This window comes from Aotus nancymaae, unplaced genomic scaffold, assembly GCF_030222135.1.
Source record: "Aotus nancymaae isolate 86718 unplaced genomic scaffold, 86718_ANA_hifiasm-v0.15.2.pri h1tg000067l, whole genome shotgun sequence".
NCBI classification, from domain to species: Eukaryota; Metazoa; Chordata; class Mammalia; order Primates; family Aotidae; genus Aotus; species Aotus nancymaae.
The window spans coordinates 7,985,022-8,001,552 of record NW_026988482.1 but is presented as its reverse complement, the minus strand read 5'-3'; the positions used below and the strand labels follow the sequence as shown (position 1 = coordinate 8,001,552).

The 16,531-nt window shown below is 42.2% G+C and overlaps 1 protein-coding gene across 1 annotated transcript; it reads right to left on the bottom strand.

Annotated features, from left to right (window-relative positions):
• Window positions 1-4,088: 4,088 nt before the first annotated feature.
• On the bottom strand, window positions 4,089-15,425 carry HRG (histidine rich glycoprotein). Its single transcript, XM_012470835.3, has 7 exons — window positions 15,166-15,425; window positions 12,315-12,431; window positions 11,338-11,428; window positions 10,042-10,208; window positions 8,979-9,059; window positions 6,719-6,820; window positions 4,089-5,257 (listed from the first exon to the last, which is right to left on the bottom strand). Exons 1-7 carry the CDS (start codon window positions 15,346-15,348, stop codon window positions 4,439-4,441), a joined length of 1,560 nt encoding a protein of 519 aa, XP_012326258.2. The 5' UTR covers window positions 15,349-15,425; the 3' UTR covers window positions 4,089-4,438.
• Between the last annotated feature and the right edge of the window lie 1,106 nt (window positions 15,426-16,531).

Here is a 16,531-nt window from a genome sequence, read left to right as displayed (position 1 = left end):
TAAACGACTTCTTCAAGATGAATCAGGCAACCAGCAACAGAGCTGAACTGCTGATCCTTCCTTCCTTTCCTGTGATGCCAAGTCTCAGTTGTAACCCCTACTCATGATGCCTCCACCACTGCCACTCATCAAGTGCTAATATTAAAGAAGTCCTTCTGTGTTTGTCAAGGAGGAGGAGGCATCATTAATATAAAGTTTTGCCCAGAGAGTTGAGAAGATACAGAACCTTTCTTTAAAACAACCTCCTGCAGCAGTAGCTTACCTATTGAATTTTTGTACAGAATCATAGTGAAATTTGCCATTGAAAGATTCTGTGATAAATCTTTTTTTAAAAAGTTTTTTTTTTTTTTAAATAAAAAGAGCATGTAATTTAGTGTCAACACTGTTGGTACAGAGTCATATCTTCATCACACCTTGGCTGTGTTCCTGAGGACAAGTCATTAAACCTCTTCCAGTCATAAGTATTTTCTCTCTTAAGCTGACAGTATCATATTTTGTTGCCTTGTTGGGAGATTAAATGAGATAACAGGTATCATTGCTTTGTAAACTGTAGAGTAATTCATGGCATTTAAACATAGAAGTCAATACTTATTAAGTGCTAAGAATAACCTGGGAAGTCTGCTACATAGGGCATCTTATTCAATTCTAACAAGAATCCTGAAAGCTAATGCTGTTACTAACCTCATTTTACATGTGAAAAAGGGTTAAAAAATTTAAGTAACTGCCTTCTTGTATAATCTTACACAACTTTTTTTTTTTTTTTTTTGAGACAGAGTTTCGCTCTTGTTACCCAGGCTGGAGTGCAATGGCGCGATCTCGGCTCACCGCAACCTCCGCCTCCTGGGTTCAAGCAATTCTCCTGCCTCAGCCTCCCGAGTAGCTGGGACTACAGGCGCGCACCACCATGCCCAGCTAATTTTTGTATTTTTAGTAGAGACAAGGTTTCACCTTGTTGACCAGGATGGTCTCGATCTCTTGACCTCGTGATCCACCTGCCTCGCCTCCCAAAGTGCTGGGATTATAGGCGTGAGCCACCCGCCCGGCCAATCTTACGCAACTTTTAAGTGATGAGGTTCAGATTCAAACTAAAGCGAGTATGATCCAAGCCCACGTCTCTGTAATAATGTTCTCCTACCTATTGTAAATCTCTATTTTTATATCTTGAATTTCTTTAGAGGAAGGTGTACCAGTACCAGGGGAACCTGTCTCCCTTCTCTTCTCTGAAGAGTGAATAATGGAGTACATGAGGGCAGGGTCCCTTTTTATTCATGTACATCATGGCATTATGGGGGTTGAATACCACTGTATGATTGAATTTATATTAATCAAGAAATAATTAAGAATTTAACAGATTACCATACCAGAATATGTGGTGTAGTTAAAGTCAATCACTCTGAGATCCTGAGATTCATGGGAATGTCTTGTAGCTATTACCTTACACTGTCTGATCACCTGTAAGAAAGAGGCTCTTGAGGGCTTGCTGAGTCATTGCGTCCTGCCTTCCTCAGGTCGGACATGAGAGAGCAAAAAGAAGCATCATCTTTCTACTGTCCATTTAAAATGCATTGGGAGTTTCCTGCATCAATGCTTATCTCAAAACCTGCATTTTCTTAGTGTCTGTGTGCTGCATCCTGTTGGCACCAAAAATCCTCAGGAGAACTAGCAAGAAACTATTTAAAGCTTCGTGACCATATCCCTAACAGTTTCAAGGGAAAAAGTGGTGGAACTCCTGAGAGTGTGAACCTCTCATTTTCTGGAACTGAAGTCTTGAATGTTTGCTCATTCATCTTCGTGTTCTCCACCTGTGTCAGAGAGCCTGGCATTTGAGTACCCACCTCCCACGTGCACAACAAAACCCTCTTCCTCAGTGTATGTGCAAGGCACAGAAGCAGACCCGAGTCCTCACATGTCCCCTCATATGTCACAACATATCTCTTTGGCCATTCCTGAAAACAAGATCAGTGTTCACAGGACACAATTACAAGTTCAAAAATTCTTATAGTCATCGATGGTCAGGAGCGGAAGGCCTTAGAGTGCATGAACTCCAAACCTCACTTCTTATTTTACAATCAAAAACACTGATGTGAAGGGATGTTATTAGGTGATTTGCCCAAGGACTCACAGCTGCTCATGCTCTTTCATGAGACCACAGCAGCAATGACTCTCACGAATATTACTCAAAGTCAACGACGTCTTTATGAATCTCAAGGCAAAAGCTGCCCTTTCTTTTCTGCTGTGTTAGCTCAGGCATTGGCTGCCCTGAGTGAACAAAGTAGATGGAAAGTAACAATGAATAGCACAGGGTGAAGGTTGCCCCGTTTACTTAGCATATCAGATGGACATCTGGAATCAGCTGGTTCACAGTCATTCCAGTGTTTCCTGGATATAGTTTAATTAGAATTTCAGCTTTGGGTGTTGGGTTTTTTGCTTTGTTTTGTTTTGTTTTGAGACAGAGTCTCATTCTGTTGCCAGGCTGGAGTGCAGTGGTGTGATCTTGGCTCACTGCAACCTCCAGCCTCTGGGTTCAAGTGATTCTTGTGCCTCAGCCTCCCAAGTAGCTGGGATTACAGGCATATGCCACCACACCCAGCTAATTTTTGTGCCCTTTGGAAGAGACAGGGTTTCACCATGTTGGTCAGGATGGTCTTGATCCCGTGACCTCATGATCTGCCCACCTCGGCCTCCCAATTCTTATTTTTTTAATAAAGGTAATGTCTACCTTTATATCTTACACAGAATTCTCACTGCTCTCCACATTTTTGCAGATGCCCTACCTTTGTGTCATTTCATCTATTGATTCCAATAAATAGCTTCAATCCAAATCTTTTTATGTGGTCATGATGTTTCTTCCGCTCTTGAGCTTTAAGAAGCCATCACTAAGTGGCAGTGGTGGTTTGGTGGAGGTGTTGAAGGGACATGCCTAGAGGTTGTTGATGACGGCCTCATCAGGGCCTCCAATCTGTCCTTGTAGTTGTGTTCTCGCCCACGTCTATTCCTGAACGTGGATTTCCTGCTCTGATGTCACTATTGTAGTTGGAAAATAGACAGAATCTGAGTTCTTTTTTTTTTTTTTTTTTTGAGACAGAGTCTCAAGAATCTGAATTCTTTTAGTTTGTTTCAAATGATTGATTCCTGACTTAAGAAGGAAAAAGAAAGAGGGGTACAATGTGGAAAAATAGTCTTCTGGCCCTAAAAATAAATAAAGTGAACTTACCCGAGACTAGAAAGAGAGTCCTTAGCTGGGGGAGAACATACAAGAAGAAGAGTGGGGTAAGAGGTTTCTGAGGCAGAGGAGACCTCTGCCCTGCTTTCTGGGCATGCAGCCAGGAAGACAGCAAGATCCCAGGGAGAGAGTAGCCATATTCCATACCTTGGCAGTCATGTCCATTGCTGGTGTACAGACATTCCTGCATACAGAAGTAGCAGATAAATCAGACTCAAAGAGTGATGTGAACAGGGTCGTGACTGTCCCCCAGCATGATGGCTATTGCTCATGATGATGATCATTGCTCCAACAGTCACCCCTGCTGAGGGATAGTCACTACCCTGCTTCCTACCTCCTGGACCGCTTGGCACCATGTGAGATTCTAGAACTGTGTCCCAACTTTATGTGGAAAGTAGCAGGGCAGGACAAGGGGACTCCAAAAAGGACTGGGGTTAAATTTCCCACTAAGCCAGTAGGGTAGCATCCTCAAATAGAAATTAAGTTCTAAGCATAAAGTGACATTTCTTATACACTTAAATTTATGGTCATGATTCATGCTAGCAAACTTCTTTGCAATTTAAAGCCAGAGGTTTGTTTGCTTCATGATTGAATTTAGAACTTATTTTTTTCCAAAAGAAAATTTAGATACCTAGAAATAATCACTAGGAGAGAATTTAAATCAGTTTAATAATAATAAATAGGGGGAGAATGGGAAATGAGAGAGCATTCAGAAAAAGAAGCATGGCAGGCTTAATACTTAGGTGATGGGTTGATAGGTGCAGCAAACCACCATGGCACACATTTACTTATATAGCAAACCTGTACATCCTGCACATGTTCCCTGGAACTTAACAAATAAAATAAAACAAAATAAATAATAATAATAGTTTCAGTATCATGCTTTATTGATATGCCCAGGTATAGCCCAAGCAGTAAGAGAATCTCTGGAATTAGAGTTAAGTCCAGTAAAGAAGGAGATCTGAGTGACATAGATTTGCCTCAAGTGATGTAGTGGTGAGTGACAGAATTAACTGCTAATTGGCAGCACTGAGCTCTTTCCTCTTCTTTCCATTTGGTCTCTCTTCTCAGGCCATCTCCTTTCCCATTCCCATTTTGCTGCATCCTCAGTATGTAAGTAAGTTGAGATAACTGTAATTTTCACAATTACTGGTCATTTTCTTTATGATTCCAATTCAAAGTATTATTCATTTTCCTCTTCAAAGGAATCACATTTTATTTTGGAACTGTATGTGCAAAAAATGTGGAAACTTGTGGAAACTCACTGTTGAACTTCCCTGGACATGATTCAGAGGGTGATTCAGGAAAGGGCTGAATGTCTGGCTTTGGAGGGTGGTTGTGGGGCGGTGGTGGGAAGCTGGGAAAATTGGCTTCAGGAAGTGGCAGCACCTCACCTTTCCTTAGAGGAGGGAGTCGGTACACAGATCCAGTTTGTCTGGAATGGAAGGGACAGTGTCCTTTACATGGACCTTGTCTTCTTGAGTGCCCAGGTGGTGGGCCGTGGCCATGGCGATGGTGACCTTGGCTATGGGGTGGTGGGTCACAGGGTCCATAGTCTTGGAATTCATGGTAGTGGGGATGGTGTCCATGGGGGTGGTGTCCATAGGGATGCCGTCTATGGGTACCATTTTCATGAGGATGGTGTGCGTGGGGGTGGTGTCTGTGAGGATGCTGTCTATGGGTACCATGTTCATGAGGGTGGTGTGCATGGGGACGGTGTCCATGGGATTGGAGGTCACTGGAATTATGATTATGAGGATGTCTTTGGGTCCTATTTGTGCCAAAAGTGGCATGATGACATCTTGAGCAGGGCATGGGCCCCAGAGGAGCACCTTGTTGAAGTGGGGGTCTGTCTGAGTGATCTTTTTCATCTGGAGGGGGTGGGCATCCATGTTCGTGTGGCTTGTGGGGATGATGTTGATCTCTGGGCCCATGGGGCTTAAATGGAGACTTGTTAGGAAGAGAATGCTCGTGCCCACCCTGTTGGAAGGGACATCCCAAATGAGGTGGTACACCGCCAATGTTTCCATTTTCCTGGAAAAGAACACAGAAAAGTGCCTATCATCATGTAACATAAAAGAAGGTGTTAGACACTTGACTTGATTTATACCAATGGCTCCCAGATCATAGATTCCACAAATCAGTTTTAAAAGTATTACAAAAAAGGATCTCAAATTGTTATCTAGCCCAGTTGATATTTAAAATATAAACAACTATCATTTACCACTATCATTGTTTCACAAAAGAAATGATTTTTTTTGAGACTGAGTCTCGCTTGGTCATGCAGGCTGGAGTGCGGTGGCGCAATCTTGGCTCACTGTAACCTCTACTTCTCAGGTTCAAGCGATTCTCCTGCCTCAGCCTCCCAAGTAGCTGGGACTACAGGCCAAAGCCACCATGCCCACCTAATTTTTGTATTTTTAGTAGAGACGGGATTTTACCATGTTGAACCCCTGGCCTCAAGTGATTCACCCATCTCAGCCTCCCAAAGTGCTGGGATTACAGGCATGAGCCACCATACCCGGCTTGGAATGAAATTTTGATTAAAAAAAAAAAGATCCAAAAACACAATATCAGAATAAAGGATTGTCCTTTAGATGGATGAATGTTAGATATAAAAAACTTTATTATTCTTATCTTTCTTATTTTCCCTACACAGAGTGGTGAAACAATATTATGGCCTGGCACCCATCTGTAGACCAACACTAGAAAACTGGCCTTATAACTGATATTTTTAACTGAGGCTTGATGGTATCAACATCCCTTACTCAAAAAGCTGAACACTTGACCTCTTCCCTCTCCTCCTAGTTCACAGCTTAATTTTTAAAAATAGCTTACAGAGCCATGTTCATGGTGAGAATCCTGGCCTTTTGTTTCTTTTTCTTTTTTTTTTTTAACTTGGGATATAAATGTTTGGATTATTTTCAGTTTTGTTTCCGATATGAAAAATTTCATGAAGCAAATCTTTGTACTCATGTAAAAAATAGAACAAAGATTTCTGAGACAGATGCAAAATATGGTTTTGCATCTCATTTTATATGCATTTACATAATAAATTTGAGGCTAATTTATTCCCCTTAGATTCTGTGCCCAATAAAATAAGCTTAAGAATGACTAAGTCTCAGCACTGGAGTCCTGCTACAAGGAGCATTTTCAAATTCATTCAAGGTTGGTTGAATTGGACATGATTTTACTTTTCTGCCAGTTGTTACCCCTCTCCAATTATTGGAAAAGTTTTCATACTTTTTGTGTAATCTGGCAATTGCACTCCTTTCCGCAGTTGTGGGGTACTCTCTATATGTTCTTTCTTTCCTGTCTGACTGTCTGTCTGTCTGTTTGTCTCTCTCTCTCTCTCTCTCTCACACACACACACACACACACACACACACACACACACACATCCATATACAGAGCTTTAGGAACCAACAACACTGTTTGTGTACATATGTCACTTAATCTGGCACTGCCATGACAAAGTCTGCTTAGACAACACACCTGAGGGTCGAAGACTTCGCAATTTACAACTAGGTCTTTTGGACTTTCCAAGTCCAAGGCTTCTACATCATAGAACAAATCTGCTCTGCAGAATCCGAAGACCTACAAAGGAATGAGGAACCTGTTAGTGTATGTGCCAGGTGGTGTGAAGGTGAACAACCAGAGTTAGCTTCCAGACATTCAGAAAAGGAAGAAGTGCTTGAGAAAAATCAGGGTAATATGATCAGCTATCCACACCAATTTTTCAGCAATCTTTCCTCATCAAACTTAGGGGAAAGTGCCGGTGGTAAAGGGTATATCATTCAACTTGCTGTGGTTTCTTTCATGAGCAGGCGCCAGCACTGGGCTTCCCCATGGGTGGTGGTGAGGAAAACCACATCATTGCTGCCTTGCCTTTAGGCCAACCCTTCTGCACTGAAGCTATGAGTTGCTTGTGCCTAGGAGAATGAGGAACAGTGTCATAGAGAGATTTTTACAACTTCAGCTGGTCCCTTGGAGGAAAGTGCTGGACAGGAGGGAATCTGATTAGCATAAAGATGGGTTTTCATGGACATTGTCAAGGCAGGTGTCTGCTGGCTCCAACCTAAGTACAAGGACTACAACTGCCTGGCGCTCCTGTGCTCTAGAGGCCCCTAAACCCAGCTGTGAAAGATTGACTAGGACAAGAGGATGGCTGTCTGCTGGAAGAAACTGTTAAGCATTGAGGTTCTGAGTACAGTTTGGGAATCAGAGAGACCTATGTTCATCCTGGCTTCTCCGTTTCCTAGTTGTGTGAGTTTGGGAAAGTTACAAAAAATTTCTGAAAGTCAGCCATTGTAAAATGGAGATAATACTATGTACTCACAGGTTGTGGGAGGACTTAATTAAATGAGAGGATGCTGTAAAACACTTATCCCCGAGCCTCTTCTTCAGCTCTGATGCTTCAGCTCTGGGTTTACATTATCCACACCAAGATCATGAAGGGTTTGTTGGCCATAGGCATAGGTGAGGGAGGTGTCTTTTCTGGTGCTGGTGGCCACTAAGAAGGACTCTAGACCTGGTTCAGTTTGGATATTAGAACAGCTAGAAAAGGTACTAATGGATGGTTTCTCCCTTTTGACCCGGGAAAATGTGTTGTTAAACCTCAGAAAAATCCTGGACTTGACATCATAGTTAAAATTCCATTTCCTAACACTCTCTAGCTGAGTGCCCTTAGGTAAGTGGTTTTAATTTTAGGTCCCCTTGTCACAAGGAAATGGAGGCAGATACTTGCTTTTCCTTGTCAGCAGGGTTTTCATGAGGCTCTGACGTGGCAATAATAGATGTGGAGATGTTTCTTTAACTGTAGGTCACCATGAAAGTGCCAGGCAAGTGCCAGGTAGTATTAATAATGTCTTCCTGCAGGTACATGGGCTCTATTTGTAAATGATTAGAGGAAAAAATCCCGCTGGACTTTGTATGAGAATAACTAAGTTTTAATCTCAGTTTGGTTGTGAGCATTGGCAAGACCTTTACTTTGCTGAGCTTCAGTTACCTTCTCAATTTGTCAAGTGGGATTCCTGTGAGTGTCAATGATGTGGAATTAATAAAACCACTAGGTGTAGGGTCTTAGTACAAGTTGCTATAGTTTTAACTAAGCCTTTAATCCTAACGGGTTAAGAAACTTAGTTTTAAGTTTAGGTATATATCATGTATATTTTAAAATCATATTCTTATGATTTGCTTATGTGCTGTGTGCCTCAGTTTCCCTATCTGCTAATTTGGTATAAAAATAGTATCTATCTCATATGGTAGTGTGAGGCTTAATAAGTTATCATAGGCTGGGCATAGTGGCTCACACCTGTAATCCCAGCACTTTGGGAGGCTAAGGCGGGCAAATCACCCGAGGTCAGGATCAGCATGTTGAAACCCCATCTCTACTAATAATACAAAAATTAGCTGGGTAGGGTGGAGCATGGCTGTAACCCAATTACTTGGGAGGCTGAGGCAGGAGAATCACTTGAACCCGGCAGGTGGAGGTTGCAGTGAACCGAGATCGTGCCATTGCACTCCAGCCTGGGCAACAAGAGCGAAACTCCCTCTCAAAAACAAAACAAAACAAAAACAGGTTATCCTATGTGTAAAGCACTTAGAAGAGTGCCTGGCAGGTACTGTGCTTCCCAGATAATACTTTGTATTTCGTAGACATTTCTTCCTCCTCCTTCTCCTTCTTCTTCTGCTTCTTCTCTTTCTTTTTTCTGTGTGACACTAGTCAACGATCACAGACATTTCTTATACTCACATTAGGGTGTCTGGGGAAATGGTTCCTGGAACAGTTCCGCACAGAGAAGTCCACGTAGTAACCGGTTCCTTCCCCTCCTCTCTAGAACAGATGGGATCAAAATAGTTTCAAGACCAGACAAAGAAAAAGGAAAAAAAAAAGCAGTAGATACCTACCATTCAATATTTTATAAGGCAGTATGAGAATTCAAAATCACCAACACATTTCATTTTTTAAATGGTTTCTGTATCACCTAAGTGATAAGGTGAATACCGTTTCACTGAAAAGTTTCAAATAATAAATACATGATGAAGTAGAGTATGAAAAATCACCCCTCCTGTACTCCAACTTCTCAGAGTTTTCATTCTCATTCAATTGATGTGTTTCCTCTTTGAATGTTTTCCTAGATGTGTTACACATACACAGGTAGATCTGAATATTTCATATAAATGGCCTCATAGTCTAAGTACTGTTCTATAACCTGCCTTTTTCTTACCATTGTGTCTTGAAACTCTTTCCAGTGCACATGGGTTGCAAACATTCTTTGAGCACCTGCATGGTACTCATTTCCTTACTTGTATGCAACACAATCTATTTAACGTTGCATTTTCTGAATGCATAGCAAATGTCAACCCGTTGTTCTACAAGACAGCTCTGGGCAAGAGCACTTGGGTCCTTGTGGAGAGAGCAGGGAACCATCTAATTTTAGGCACATTACTGGGTGTGGTGAGGCCATTTCTCTGAACCTCAGTTTTCCATCGTAGTACAAGACGGTTAGTATTAGATAATTTATAATGACACAACCCTCATATGCTCTTGTCTTTCCCTGTTTCTTCTTTAGATTTTCCCTCCTCTCTGTCAGATGTCCACTGCCCTACCCATCCTTCAAAAAATAAAAGTGTTTCAGGAAGCCAATTTTTGGTATTTTTTTTATACCTGCTCCCTGAGTTTTATGGTCCCAAAGATGGCAAATTAAAAGGCAGCTGGTCAACTGAGGCAGGTGGAGAGGGTGTGTTGTTCAGTTCCTGCTGCCGGGTTGGAGTCTGGGCCCTCATACTCCAGATGAACCTTCGTGGAGACTCACCGCTCTTGCAACTCTCTCGATTCTGTCCACTCTGAAAGAGGCGAAGTCATCATTCTCCTCTTTGTACTTCTCAAGGGCTTCGTTGGCTTGTTTTCTGTAGGGCTCGGTATCCTCAAAGAAATCTAAGAGGACGGGGCTGTCTTTGGTGTTGGCCAGTGCTGAAGAGACTGGAGAAAGAAGATGGCAGTGTCACAGTTAAGGGCTGTAAATGTTAATGGTGGCAAGAATCACAATAACTTTCATTTTACAGATGGGCAAATTGAGGCTTGGAAGAGCTAAGTAACTGCTTTAAGATCAATCAGCCATTCAGCAACAGAATTAAACTACTGATTCTTCCTTCCAGTCTTTCTGATCCTCATGTCTATGTTGTGACCCCTACTCATGATGCCTTCACCAGTACCATTGATAAAGTGCTAACATATATACAAGTATTTTAAATAATAGAGATGGGGTCGTGCCACATTGCCCAGGCAGTCTCAAACTCCTAGGCTCAAGCAACCCTCAGGCCTCAGTCTCCCAAAGTGCTGGGAATATAGGTGTGAGCCACTACGCCAGGCCACTAATATTTTAATAAGTTCTTCCTGTTGTTGCCAAGGAGGAAGAGGGAGCTTTAACATAGAGTTTTGCCCAGAGAGAGGAGAAGATACAGCTCATCCTTTCTTCAATGCAACCACCTGTGGAAGTAGCTTGCTTTTTTGTATATAACATCATATTTGGATTTGCTATTTTTAAAAGGAATTCTGTGATAATTCTTTTTGAAAATAATTAAAAGGATATGGAATTTAGAGTTAATACTCTTTGGATAGTGGCATGTATTCACAATATCTTGGCTTTGTTCTCAAGGCCAAGTCTTTAACCTTTTTGAGCCTCAATTATTTTGTCTTAAATAGAAAGTATCATAATCTTTACTTCATAGTCTCAAGTCTTTACTTCCTCCCAAGATTATACAACTGGCAGATGATGACTCAAGCTAAAGCAAGTCTGACGCTCCAGAGCCTGCGTGTATAATGATGCTAACCTACCTCTCATAAATCTCTATTTTTATGTATTGAATTTCTTTAAAGGAAGGTGTACCAGGATCAGGGGAAACTTGTCTCTCTTCTATTCTCTGGAGAATGAATAATAATGGAGTCTATGAGGGCTTTTCTTTCATGTACATCATAGATGTACGTGAATACATATGAATACATATTAATATATATATGAATATATATGTACATAGATGATACAAATACCACTGTATGATTGAATTTGTATTAATCAAGAATTAATTAGCAATTTAGCAGATTACCGTACCAGAACTTGTGGTGCAGTTAAAGTCAATCACTCTGAGATCCTGAGATTCATGGGAATGTCTTAGAGCTATTACCTTACATTGTCCGATCACCTGTAAGAAAGAGACTCTTGAGGGCTTGCTGAGTCACTGCATCCTGCCTTCCTCAGGTTGGATATGAAAGAGCAAAAAGGTGATGCAGCATCCTCCTACTGTTCACTTAAAACGCATTTCCTTCGTCAGAGCTTGTCTCAAAACCTGCATTTTCATAGTCAGTGTCTGTGTGCTGCATCCTGTTGGCACTCAAAATCCTCATGAGAACCAGCGAGAAACTATTTAAAGTATCATGACCATACCCCAAACATTTTCAAGGGAAAAAGTGGTGAAACTCCCAGGAGTGTGAACCTCTCATTTTCTGGAAATGAGATCTTGAATCTGTGCTTATTCATTTTCATGTTCTACCCCTGTGTCAGAGAGCCTGGCATTTGAATACCCACCTCCCACATGCAAAGCCAGATCTTATTCCTCAGCGTATGTCCTAGATGCTGAACAATACCCACCTCCTCACTGCAAGTTATCTGTTTGGTCATTCCTGAAAACAGGACCATTGTTCATAGGACACAATCACAAGTTCACAGATTCTCATACCTATAGACTGTCAAGAGTGGAAAGCCCTGAGAGTCTGAATTCCTAAACCCACTTCTTACTTTGCAGTCAAAAAACACCGAAGTGGAGGGATGTTATTAGATGAATGCCCAAGGACTCACAGCTGGTCATGCTCTTTCATGGGACCACAGCCCTGCTGAGTCGTGTTGAACTGGGTTCCCAGGAAAGACTCTCAAGAGTATTGCTCAAGGTCAACATCATCTTCATGAATCTCAAGGCAAAAGCTGCCCTTTCTCTTCTGCTGTGTTAGCCCAGGTATTGGCTGCCCTGAGTGAACAGAGTAGATGGAAAATAAGAATGATAAGAGCAAAGTGAAGGTAACCTGTTTACTTACTATATCAGATGGACGTCTGGAACCAGCTGGCTCACAGTCATTCCCGTGTTTCCTGGATAGGACCCAGCAGTTAGATTCTTGCACATCTAAGGCTAAGTAATATACAGTTGCAGTTTCCTGAGGAATGCCAAAAGCAACATGTGAGTAGCATGTGGAAGCCTAGTGGGTTTTTTTTTTTTTTTTTAATTAAGGTCATATATTTCTTTCTTTCTTTTTTTTTTTTTTTTTGGTAAAGTTTTTTGAACATGTTAGCAAACTTTATTCTTCCTAGATATATTTTAATTAAATTTTCTTTAAATAACTAAGCATTGAAAACTTTACAAACCATCAATTATCTTAAAATGGCTGAGACTCTTTTTCCTTTTATCCCTTAAATAGTCTAAGCCAGGGTGGGTTTTTGTAGACACCCCTGTTTTCCAAGGGCATGTAATCGATTCTCAGATCAACTTTCTCCAAATAGAAATTCCTGTATGAACGGGGCCAGTCTATGGTAAATTAATTTAGATGATGGTGTTAGTTTTACAGAATTCCTGTTCCTCTCCCTGTCTTTGCAGATGCCTACCTTTGTGTCATTTCATCTATTGATTCCAATAAATAGCTTCAATAAATTACTTCCAAATTTTCTTTTTGAGTGGTCCTGATGTGTCTTCTGCCCATAAACTTTAAGAAGCTATCACTAAATGGCAGCGGTGGGTTAGTGGAGGTGTCATCACCTATACACGCCTAGAAGTTTAGGCGATGACGGCCTCATCAGGGCCTCCAATCTGTCCTTGGAGTTGTGTCCTCCTGCCCAGGTCTATTCCTGAACATGGATTTTCTGCCTTGATGTCACTGTGCCCAAAGCTAAATCCTCTCTCTTCCCTTGCAAACCAGCTGCCTCTCCACTTCCCTCGTCTTTGTCAGTGGCACCACTAATTACATATTGCCTTAGCCTCTGGGGTAAAACGTGTAAACCTACGAGATGTCTCCCTTGTCCTTGCTTTTGCTATCCAGTCACTAGGCTCTGAATAGCCTTTCTTGTAAATGTGTCTCATGTCTGTTCTTCAGTCTCATTGCCCTGCCTCCCACTACCCGAGTCTCATCCTCATTCTTTCATTCCTGAATACATAAATAGCTTTCTAGTTCATGTCCCCATCTTTTGCCTCAGTTTCCCCAGGCAGACCAGGTCCTCTCTCCACCCACTCACTCTCTATGCTAGCTCTCAGTGGTAGCTCTGTGTGGAGGCATCCTGTGCCCTAACATGTGATGACGAGCCTGGCATGGGACTAATGGTCACTGAATTACTGGTTGAATCCTAAATTCCTGCACACCTGTTCTCTGCAACCCGCTGTGCCTCCTTCTGTGATACTTTCTGAAGGGTAAATTGTCCTCTGCAGTACTCCTTGTCTGGCCTCGCTAATTTCAGTTTTTCCATCAGAGGAAGAGTAGGTTATTTGGGGTGCTTAGAGGGAGGCTTCATGCCTCTCTGTAATCTCTATGAGCTCCTAGAGTCCAGTTTAGGCAGGCATGTAATCTAAGTGAAGACAGTAAGCTTGCTTCACCTCAAGACAAGCCCACAGGCTCTGCTCCCACCTGATGGCTGCTCCAGAGCCCACGTGGAACTTCTGGAACCCCCCTGCTTATATTCAGTGGCTTCCTAACACCCTTCCTCCTGATTCCCTACCCTCCTAGAAGTGGTGATGCCAGGAATTCACCAGGAACACCTTTCACAGACCTGTTCAAATCCTACCCACACATTATTACACAGAGGAAGCCTCCTCCCATCCAGTCTCACTAAATCTCCCCTCATTAAACTGCTCCGGTACATTTACCACTCCTTTTATCAGTTGGCTATTGTTGGGACTCAAAACATGATACCTCAAAGTATGGTACTTTGTTATGCTGAGTCCTTTGAACGGAAGGAAATGGGAAGGGCAAGACCTGTCTGACCTTCTCCTGCCCCTTGTTCTTCTACTCTGCTTTCTCCCCCAAGGCAAGCCATAGGAACTAAAATTTCTCTTCTCCAGGGCAAATCACAGAAGATGGAAGCCCTCTCCCCGAAAGCATCCATAAATTCTAAAATGTGAATCTAGCCTTCCCCCTGGGTCTTTCTTTGTAGGAGCTGGCCATAAAGAAATTCTCTGACCTACTCTGTTTGATAGTAGGTGCTCAGATCTGCATACCAGAGGGATCCTGCTCCATACTTGGGGTCAAGAAATGGCACACAGAGAGGTCAAGGAGAATTCAAACAGACAGAACTTGCGGGGTCCTTCCTTCAGTCTATGGCTCTTAGATCACAGCCTTTTGTCCCATCTTACTTCTGCATTCGGTACACTCCTCATCAATTCTAAGTATGCAAGTGGGCAGTTTCCCTGGATATCTGGGTCTTCATTTATGAAAACTTCTGTGTCAGGTAAACCTTGGGTTAAATAAATTTGTATATTTTCTTCTGTTAATCGTCTACCAGTTTTATTTCAGGCTCAGTCAGGAGCCTTAGGAGGGTTGAGAAAACTTTTCCTTCTCTTGAGTTTATCCTAACTTATACAGTTTGCCTGTATGTGCCAGCCTATTATTATTTCCTGGAGGCCAAGGCCCATAGTTTATTCCAATGTTTCTCTGGCAGTACTTAGCATGTAACTGGGCTCAGCATAAATGCTTATACGTACTCACAAATTAAATCATAGTTAAGGGCATACTAATAATAAACGTTAGTTTGAAGGAAAAAAGAACAATTTAGAGCAGCCACAGAAGCCAAACAGAAAACTCTGACCAAAGCCATCCATTGTGCAAAGCAGTAAGCGTAGAGGGTAGAGTCACATTCACCCCTGGTGCATAGTCTCCCAACTGAACTCTGCCATTGGCCATTCCTCACCACTCCGTCCAAATGGGCATCAGCAACCCGCAGCAATTGGAAAAGGTAGCCATCCCGTCGTCTTTTATTGATCAGATCCAGAGCTTTCTCGGCCTCCGGCTCAATAGCATTGCAGTCAGTGGGACTCACAGCACACGAATACTGCACTGTGATCAAAAGCAGTGCTGCAATGAATGCCTTCATTTTGTTAAACCATCCCTTGCTATGATCTTCCACCGTGGAGAATTTTATACAGACTTTCTGAGACACACGCAATTAATTAAACAAAACCTTTATACATTTTCCTTGTGTAACTAGGGATGTTCACCTTGACCCTGAGTTCAAATAACCATCAACAAGCTGTAAATGATTAGTGGGTCCTGGGGTCAGAAAGTTGAGAAATGCTGCTGATGAGAGGGTGGAACCGTGATCTGCACAGATCTGGATTTTTCTAGTAGGTAGCAGATCCAAAGTACGTTTTTGAACATAAGCACTGCCTATGCTGATGTAGGGGGCGGGTCTAGGGGTAGTTTTCCTCCAACTGCCTGTCTGTCTCAGCTGGAAATCTCCATCATCAGTCAGTGGACTGATGGATCATGGCACTAAAACTCCTCAGTAGATGGCAGCTGCATTAACTTAGGGAGGTAACGTGTTAAACAGGTACCATCATAAAAGGAAGTGACTTTAGGTAAAATAGAATAATTAAGAGGCTATCATGTTGAGGTCAGATCTGAATTTCTAACCTGTCTCTATTACTTTCTTACTATGTAATGCTGGGTAAACCACAAAACTTATCTGATGCTTTGCTGTTGTTGATGTTGTTGTTCTTGTTGTTTGGGATGGAGTTTCACTCTTGTTGCCCAGGCTGGAGTGCAATGGCGTGATCTTGGCTCACTGCAACCTCCACCTCCCAGATTCAAGCGATTCTCCTGCCTCAGCCTCCCAAGTAGCTGGGATTACAGGCATGTGCCACCACACCCAGCTAACTTTTTGTATTTAGTAGAGACAGGGTTTCACCATGTTGGTCAGGCTGGTCTCAAACTCCTGACCTCAGGTGATCCATTTGCATCAGCCTCTCAAAGTGCTGGGATTACAGGCATGTGCCACTGCGCCTGGCCACTTATCTGATTCTTAGTTTCCTCATTTATAAAATATGGATTGTTACCTCTTGGCAGGCTTGTATGATAATTAAATAAGAAAACAACCAATATGAAGCAACCAACATAATTCTTGGCATAGAGTAGATGCCGAATAAGTGATGCTATTCATTATTATTATGCGCCTGCAAAGAAGTTGGGGACACCTCATGTCATCACAATTCTCGGTGGCCCTCAAAGCATGCCGAAAAGAATTGGTTCATGTGGAAGAGGATGGTGGTGAGAGCAAG